The 9,384-nt window shown below is 49.8% G+C and overlaps 1 protein-coding gene across 2 annotated transcripts; it reads right to left on the bottom strand.

The window, feature by feature from the left end:
• Positions 1-1,724: 1,724 nt before the first annotated feature.
• LOC142908588 (gap junction beta-6 protein-like) lies at positions 1,725-8,969 on the bottom strand. Of its 2 annotated transcripts, XM_076059355.1 has the most exons (3): positions 7,997-8,073; positions 7,028-7,052; positions 1,725-4,208 (listed from the first exon to the last, which is right to left on the bottom strand). In XM_076059355.1, the coding sequence occupies exon 3, from the start codon at positions 4,061-4,063 to the stop codon at positions 3,473-3,475; it is 591 nt and encodes a 196-aa protein (XP_075915470.1). In that variant the 5' UTR covers positions 4,064-4,208; positions 7,028-7,052; positions 7,997-8,073; the 3' UTR covers positions 1,725-3,472. The 2 variants fall into 2 exon arrangements, with proteins under 2 accessions (XP_075915470.1, XP_075915471.1); XM_076059356.1 differs by lacking the exons at positions 7,028-7,052; positions 7,997-8,073 and adding an exon at positions 8,655-8,969.
• Between the last annotated feature and the right edge of the window lie 415 nt (positions 8,970-9,384).

The raw sequence follows: 9,384 nt of genomic DNA, 5'->3' as shown, positions 1-9,384 counted from the left end.
ATGCAGGGAAGATGAAGAGGCATGTATCTACATACGTTGAACTTCTGTCACACCGTACCGAGCCATCCGTACTAACCGGAGGTGTGGAATATGCCGGTGTGTCTGAGAGAAGTCTGGTGCGGGATAATACAAGAGCAAGAAGAGAGAGAGAGAGAGCCGGAAAGCAGAAGATGATGCGTGCTGCAACTCTACTGGTTAAGTGGAACGCCTTAAGGAGTGAAAGAATATGAAGTTTACGTACATAATCCGTTAGCCCGGCAATGGCATGTGTCTGCTGTGTGATTGTAACACGTTGTCGACCGGAGGCTGCCTTCACACACCTCCGATTCGCATGTGCAGCGCTGTCGATGTGCTGCAATTACCCACAATGGCGGACAGTGCAGCCCATCAGGGGCGGTGTCTCGAGCCGGCGGGCAGGTCGTGACGATCCCCAGCCCGAGAGGGGGCTGCGGGGGTGTTCTGGGATCCCCCGGGACCCCCCCCCTCCTGGAAAGGGAGCGTGGCCAGAGGCTGACACACCGGAGAGGTGTATAAAAGCCGGACCTCAACACAGGTTGGGGGCAGAGTTACGAAGACTGAAGAGCAGCTAGACTAGGACCCTGGGACCTCGAACCCGCTGCCCTTGTAAGGGCCGGGTCGAGCTTGGACCAGTGGTCGGGGACCCGTACCTTGGCTGGGTCGGGTCAGGTAGCCTCCCGTAGGACACTGCTAGCCGGAGGGCTGGGAGCCAGCAGGGGGCGGTGTTTAGGCCCCGATAGCCCGGAGGCCGTACCTCCCCAGATAGGGGGCGTAAGGGAGTTGCTGTAGTTAGAAATAAACACGCCGTGTTGCCTCTACCCCCAACGTCTCCGTCTCCATAAAATAACCCACTACACATGGTTGGCTAAAGTACGGTGCGAAATAAGTTCAACATTTCCTGAATTTGGAAGTGCAACTGTCATCCGGAGCGAAGCCTCGTGAACTCATTTTGCATCGGCATTTCGGATTTTAACTGCCGGGTTATCGGTAGCAAGGGCCCACCCGGGAGGGCCACTGAGCCTCCATAACACCTTTCTGCACGAAGAACCGTGGCCCGTGCCAGAATCTTCACTATCGACGCCGACGAGGTCATGCGGCCAGAGACGGAGAGAGCTGCTGGAGACGCAACCCATTAGGCCCATTGCAGCATCACCACTCATGCGGCAAAAACTACTCCAGTGACCGACAGTGTGGGGAGGGGCCTTCAGCCAGCAATGGGACTGGCAAACGGTTGAACAAGTACTCTCTTATGAACGCCTATTTTTCTCTTAAGGGGCGGTCCATAAATGACGTCACGCACCTAGGGAGAGGGGGGGTCAGACATTTGTGACGATGTGTGACGATGGTGGGGGGGGTTGAGAAATGTGACGTCACATCAAAATGCGCAACTTTAAATATTTTCTCCTACTACATCAGAGTGCAGCGCCACATTAAAATACGCACTACAATGACAAGAGTTTAAAGCGATTTGAAGCATGTTTTATTTTTTTTGGGGGGGGGCAGAACTTTGTGAGGTCATATTTGAGGGGGAGGGGTCTGACTTTTTGTGACGCCATGTGACGAAGGAGGGTCAAAAATCGTCCAAAATCGCTTGACGTCATTTATGGACGGCCCCTAACTCATTTGAAGGACAATGTAGACAAATTATTATCGAGGCTTCACCCCCCCACCCCCCCCCCCCCCGTTTCCTATGCGTACATTGTCAGTAGACCCCCCATACGCAAGCGTACACATTTGGGTTAATCCCCCCTCCCCCCTCCATGCGTACGTACTAAATGGATGGCCCCTTATAACCCTAACTACAAAGGCAGAACCCTCACGTCACATGATCTCCGTAACGATGTTGAGACAAAGTAAAAAGGACGTCATGATGAACAAGGGATTATAACTTTTAAATGAAATTGGTCTGTGTCACTGCAGCCTTACTGATTGAATGCAAATTGACGCAATTAATATATCACGTCGCGATCTGCTTTTCGCTTGCAAGTTTCAGACTTATTGCAATACACCCGTCCCTTGGATCGGCAAAAGGAGAGTCTATTATAAAACCCACAGTGTGGTTTGCTTTGCGGTGATAAGGGGAGTTTTAACAAACGCATTGTGTCCCGTGTGTGCGTAGACCTATCCGAAATCTCAATTTGCATTGGTTTGGTGATTTGTGACAAGACACAAAATTCTGTAAAAAAATATCTCTCTTTCTCAAGTGTGACAGAGCATAAACCCACGTGTGTTTTGCATGTATTACACGGCGCAGTGTGATTGTAAATGTTTTTCTGGACTAACTTATAAAACATACCCTGAGCGTTAACCAAGTAAAGCTCCCACTGCCTTTAACATAAATCTGTGAACATGTGTTTTTACATATGTTTTTTTAAGATATGCATAAAATACAGTTCTGTATATTAGAGTATTTGTTGATGAAGGTTCTTGCTCTGTGATGTCCAATCTTGCTTTGAATTTATTTTTTATTGCTATCGTTTGGCTTTCAAAAGCGCCCAACGAGCAATACTGAACTCACTCTGTATCCAGTCGAGACTTGACACCTTTGTTAGTTCGGCTTTAATTACAATGGCTGTAAACAATGTAAGAACCTGGCAGTCACCACCCCTCTCCACTTAAGATCAAATTATTGTTCTTGGTGACTTTTTTATTGAGATAGCAGTTATTGCCATCGTTATTGTTGCGTATTATTTTAAACAATCGTTTAGAAATAAAGTTAATAAAGTCCCACGCCGTGTGGCGCTGTGAACGAAGCCGCCCGGGTCGAGAATCTGCGGAGTTCAAATCCCCGTCAGTGTGGGCGTCCACTCGGTCCATCATCCTTCCCGTGGTCGGTGAAATCGGGCACGGCTTTGTGGGAAGTCAACAGCAGTCATCTTCTAGAGAGAGCGGTCCCCCGTCACGGTCGTGTGAGATTTCCACCGCGGGCTCAGGGAAGCCGCTTGGCTCGCGAATGGACAGTGGCAACGCTCGGTGTAAGCAAACCATGCAAAGGTGTGTGTGCCCAGTGGCTCGACGGGCCCTGGAGGAATGACACCATTAATGTGGTGCACCAAACAAAACACCTCGAATTCAGATTCTTACATATATAAAACGTAATTCTAATAACAATGTGAACATAATGTTAATAGTGAAATTAGTCCATTGCCTTCATTCCATCGCAAAAAACTGTGCACGACATAATTACGTTACATCGCTTGCTCACGTATACACCGTGTGGAGTCGGGCGAGGCACCCACAAAGGATGTCTGCTCAGGCCTCCTCCCAGCTGGGCGGGCACCACCGCCACCGCCGTTGCCCGGCCCTGCGGTCACCACCGCCGCCACTGCCCGGCTCCGGCGTCCTCGACCAACTGCGTCCCCTCTCGCCGTCGCCCTTCCGCTGGCCCGGGGGGCACCCCGACGCCCCCCTCGCTCGTCGACGCGCCCCCCTCCCGCCTCTTCCACCGGCCGCGCTAGCCGCTCCCTCCGCCTGAGCGGCGCTCTGAGCCGCGCCGGCAAACGTGGCTGCAGTAGCGTGCCAGCAGGTGGAGCAGCTCGGCCAGGTTGAGCAACAGACAGACGGCCGACGCGGCCAGCATGAAGATGGTGAAGATGGTCTTCTCGGTGGGACGCGAAACGAAGCAGTCCACGGTGTTGGGGCAGGGCGACGCGTCGCACTTGAGGAGCCGCGGCATCGTGACGCCGCTGTAGATGAAGTGGAACGCGTAGAGGAAAGAGCACTCGAAGACGACGCGAAAGAGCACGCTCACCACGTACGTGCACAGCAGCACGCCGTCGGTTGGCGGCTTCAATATGGCGACGTTGCAGGGCCGCCCGCACCGCCGCGTCTTCCGCTTGGCCCTGCGGTGGCGGTGAGCGATGTGCATGGCCACGAGCAGCGCCGGCGTCGACACGAAGATGAGCTGCAGGGCCCAGAGGCGCACTTTCGAGATGGGGAAGTAGTGGTCGTAGCACACGTTCTGGCAGCCCGGCTGCAGCGTGTTGCACACAAAACCGGACTTCTCATCGCCCCACACTCTCTCGGCCGCCACCACCAGCACCATGATGCGGAAGATGAAGAGCACGGAGAGCCACACGTGGCCGATGGACGTGGAGTAGCGATTGGCGCCAGCCGGCCTCGTCTTGCTGCCAGGTGCTGAGCGAAGGGGCTTGGGTTGATGAATTTACTCGGTTCCACTCTCCCGTTCCCTGTTCAAAGACAGAAATGGAGATAAACGAGTTAAGGAGTTTTTAATCTATCGTGCGCAGGGATACGTCGAGTCATCGATTACCATAGATTTTTACGCGTTCCGGACACGTGCATCGAACAATGGGTGTGATAAACGACTGTTTAAAACTTTAATGATGTGCGAAGTCATCATCGTGTGTCACCTCCAATCCAGGAATTGACAGTCGTGCATTTCCCATCTCGTCCTGCCCCATTTTTGTGTAACATGCCGCACTTCGTCTGTCCTTGTGAACCAAACCACTTCAATACCTCTAGAGCAGTGGTTCTTAACCTGTGATGCACGCACCCCTTGGGCGTGCGAGATGCCCTTTATCTGGTGGTGCGAGAAATGGCTCGATGTTTTTAGAAGGTAAATCATCCGAACACAAATTAAGCACGGGCACGTACGCACAACCTACTTTGTTTCATAAAACCCTCCATGTATTTATTAACATTGCACATTTTGTTAAATAACTGAGAGCCAAAGGGGTGCAAGGCTGCAGTAAAGGTGAAGAATCACTGATGTAGACTAACGGAGCAAGCGACACTGCAATAGCGAGACACGCACATTTGAGAAACAATACAAACGAGACCAAAAGGACAGATGACTGAATGAGATTGTGAACTTGAATTCTAACAATATGATCCCTCGTTACCTGACCAGTTGGCCGGTGGTGGCTATACTGCACATGGCCTCTAGTCCAGAACCGTGGAGGCAGCGTGGGTTGGTGGATCACACAAATGTTGTGAAACTTCCTTGCCGTGTGCTTCGGGGAGGTTGCCGTACTCTGGCTCATCAGGAGAAAGCGGTGCAGCAAACGTGGACTCCATCTATTTTTACGTTTCATACCTTCATACTTAGATACTGGCAAAAAAAGGTCCCATGATATGTGGATTCCATCTATTCCATCTGCATGGGATAGAGCGTTGCCCCCTTCACACGCGTGGGTTCTCTAGGTGCTCCAGTTTCAACTTTGCAGAGTTGCGCCACTCACAGTGCTTGGATCAGCAAGCACCAAGCCCAAGGCAGTTCAGCAAACTGCATTGTCGTACTCTACTTCTATGCTCCCACGTCGAGGATCCCCATTTCCACGTCATCGATCAAAGTGGTGAAACGCGGTCAAATATCCCCAACGGCATACGTGGCCTGGGTTCACCTTCATCCAACAGTGGAGTGAAAGAAGGGCTGTAAATAATCACTCGCCTTTCGCCCGTCCAGTGACGGGTGCATTGCGGTAAATGTGAAACTTGCAAGCGAAAAGCTGACCGCGACGTCTCACTCGTTACATCAATGCGTGTGCAATTTGTAAGGGCGCGGTGACACAGACCTATTTCGTGTAAAGGTTATAATTCCTTGTTCATCGTGACGTCCTTCTTACTTTGATGTCTCAACAACAGCGTTACGGAGATCGCGTGACGTGAGGGTTCCGCCTTTGTCGTGAGGGTTGTAAATTGACGCTGAGGCACCTCGCCCCCCCCCCCCATGTGGAGTGACGTCAGCCGCTAATTATTATGAATGGGGGGGGGGGGTGTCCATTTGGAGGACGTCACCTTATAATTATTATTAATGAGTGGGGCTGTTCCATGTGGAGTGACGTCACCTGCTCATGATTATTAATGAGGGGGGAGGGTGCTCCATGTGGAGTGACGTCACCTGCTCATGCTTATTAATGAGGGGGGAGGGTGCTCCATGTGGAGTGACGTCACCTGCTCATGATTATTAACGAGGGGAGCTGGTCGATGTGGAGGACGTCACTTGCGCGTGATTATATCACTATGTAACACGATTTCTGTTCCCGGGTAGTAAAGTGTTATTTTATAATTGCCTTTGCCTCAAAAGTATAGAAAATGGCTATTATTCCCCACAAACTTTGCTTTTGTGCCCAGGACAGTGATATTGAGAAATTTACCAATTTTTCAATGAGAAACCGTGGTGTGCATTTGTGTCATTAATTAAGCCACGTAAGCAATTTTAACAAATGTATACAACTGGGAGTGTCCAATGCAACATTCTTGAGTTGAATATCATGGACAGCGCTAAAGAGGAAGGCCATAATCCCCAACGTCTTTGAGACGGCACTTGTCACGTGGAAAGAGAAACTACTCCAATGTTGTGTGGAAGTGGACTGTAATATTCCAACACACGTGTCTACTACAGCGACACAGAATGTGTCCGTGTGGCATTAGTGAAACTGTCACACACCTTAAACATGGCTGCGCCATTTTAGCATCACCAAATTCTAACTACAGCACGAGATGTATTTTATTATTACACGCTTTTATTTAACTCACTCTTGTCTGTCGTATCCTCAACTATGTTGTATCCTCAAATCTTGTAACTCAATTTTAACCCACTTCCCAATGTCGTATCGACTGCAATACGATATTCTATCATTAAAAATAGATATTTTGAAGCAATCTTTTATATATCTTACGTTTAGGCTAGGGTCTAATTGTCCACTGCTCAACTGACGTTGGCTGTAAATCACCACGGGCCCCTTACGTTGTGGCAAGCTTCGGGGCCACTTCCTGGAGTCGTGGAGTTCTGCCATTACTCGTACGGTACATTTTAACGAAGCGTGTTTAAAAAAAAAACGTATTTTTAAATGTTACTTATTTTAAATATATACAGTTGGAGCCATTTTGTTAATCTATTGCTGGACGAGGGACTCCCCACGCCGCCCCGGGTCGCGATTTGACCATACTTCACCAGGCTAGTCCGTGTGGCTTGGTGGAGGAGGGTAGCGCAAACGTGGTTGCATAGTAACATTGTACTCTACAATGGATGTCTGCCACTCACCAACGTTGCACAGTCCCGCAGCTGCCTACAACAACAACGTCCCATCACAAGGGAAAAACACACAAATAGACAATCACTACGAGTACACTCACCACCACGTAGCTGTCAACCCCATATCAGTGCCCTACCTTATTACAGATCAATTCAGACCATATTGGCCACCACGTGTCTTTATAAATAACAGGTCCCTGCAGGGTGGGCTGGTTGGACAAGTCTCTGCGCTGTCTATTGAAGGGGGATGGACGGACGGACACATTAATCTATTGCAGGCTGGTACACTCAGTTTACAACTTCGTTCCTACCAGTATCAACGTTCATCCTACGGAGTCCCATCACAATGTAGAAACACAAACAAATAGACAAAATTATGTTACCAAAGAATGTTTTTTTGCCCGTATTGAAACGGCTGTACCCCGAATGGCCGTGAAAACTCAATGTCTCTGTACAAGAATACGGGGTAAACCGTACGGGTTGACAGCTGTGATGCATCAAAAGATAACTTAACCCGTCGTTGTGTTACCTCGTTTAACCAAAGGCTTCAAACTCGCGTGGAACAGCCCGAAACCCAAAGCATGAGGACAAACACAAAGACGGGTATATCACGAGAGAAAAACCCCTACATATTTACCAATAACACTGTACTTAAAAATACTGTAGTGCATAATCGGGCAATGGCCCTTTTTCATAACACCTCTGTTACTGACGATTGTCTTTCGGCCTTTTTTCTTACGACTGCTGCCTGTGTATCTTACTTTGAAAACAGTTCCACAAAGCATGTCTAATTCTTTATTTTCTTTGTGACAGACTAGGCCCGAGATGCCAGGGAGGGCCTGAATGGCCTGGATTGCCTACCGAGGAGACGCCTTCCCCGGCGGGGAGCAACCACAGCCTGCGGTGTCACCACCGCACGGGGTCACACAACACCGGATTTTTTTTTGGTCAAAATTTTAAACCAAAACACCCACTTACCGGTTCGCGTGAGTTCAATCCTGCTCAGAGTTTTATGGGGCGAGAGAAATTGTTCGTGCAAGTTTAGGGGGGGGGGGGGGGGGAGTCGTTATGTTCTGAACAGTTTCGAAGCGTCCTGGGAGCCGGGCTTGAGACGTCAGCCATTTGCACTTGGGAGCTACCACTCCCAGCGAAGGGTTGATGCTCAAACTATCAATCTTATACTTTCACTTCCATCACATAATTGGAATCATATTTACTCGAACAATATATGCTGAATGATCTACTATGAAATATATATTACATATTCACGGTCGCTTTGTCATTGTATTGCTGTTGGAGATGTATATATTTATATATTAAAAATATATCGCGTCTGTGACCCCCCCAATTTAAAGCGGTAAGTTGGTTCGTTCCAAATGATGACGTTCACACAATGCAAACGCTTACAAAGTTCGGAACGCTCTTCCAGAATTGTACAATATTTTTTTAAGTTATTAACTCCGAAAGTTATCTCGATATGGCGATACTACGATATTCTGTAATAATATCCACCATAATCGTATCGTACATTTTTTCCACACGCACACACACACGCACGTGCACACACAACAACAACCGCCATTCGCCACTAAGTGGCGGTGACGTCACCACGACGCTTGTGCCAGACCATGTGCACCTTGAGGCCACGTGAAGTGTCGAACGCCCGCGGGCAGGAGGTCACGGGGCAGATCCAGGTGCCACGGGTCGGCTGACTGAGATGACTGAGATGACTGGCTGATGCACCACCTGTGTCCCCTACTGTGCCAATCTGCTGTGCTTTAGCCACCCGGCGCTCCGCTCGTTGTTGTGAGTGTCGCTCCTCCGCCCTCCGTTGTTGTTGGAGGGCGACTGCCTCCAACTGCCCAGTAGCAGCGTCCTTCACGAGCCTCCTCCACAGAGTCCGATCTTGACACCGCTGGTACCAGTCATCGGCAAGTCCACTCAGCTCCACGTCCTCCTGTACAACATCACTCCATATCTTCTCTAGCACGTGCCACGCCCGATTAGCCCCCTCGATCCGTTTAAACAAAAGCTGTTTCGGCATGCGGTGGCTGGGCATGCAGGCTACATGACCCAGCCAACGCAGCCTTGTCTGCCGGAGGAGCTCACCGATGGGACCTTGCCCAGATCTTTCAAGGATATGTGAGCTCCTCACACAATCCAGCCTGGTTAAACCCAAGATGGATCGTAGGCAGGCTAGCCTAAATGTTTCTAACCGGCGAAGATGTTCCATTAGGGGGGTCCACGTTTCGCAAGCATAGAGAAGGGAGGGAATGACCGAAGCCGAGAAGACCTGAAGCTTAGTGCGGAGAGATAGACCAGGTAGCTTCCACACAGCGTTACGCAACCGATGAAAAGATATTGCC

This window comes from Petromyzon marinus, unplaced genomic scaffold, assembly GCF_048934315.1.
Source record: "Petromyzon marinus isolate PM22_M1 ecotype Great Lakes invasive population unplaced genomic scaffold, UKy_Petmar_22M1.pri1.0 PM_G_Scaffold_10, whole genome shotgun sequence".
In the NCBI taxonomy this organism is placed as follows: domain Eukaryota; kingdom Metazoa; phylum Chordata; class Hyperoartia; order Petromyzontiformes; family Petromyzontidae; genus Petromyzon; species Petromyzon marinus.
This window is presented reverse-complemented; position numbering and strand designations above follow the sequence as displayed.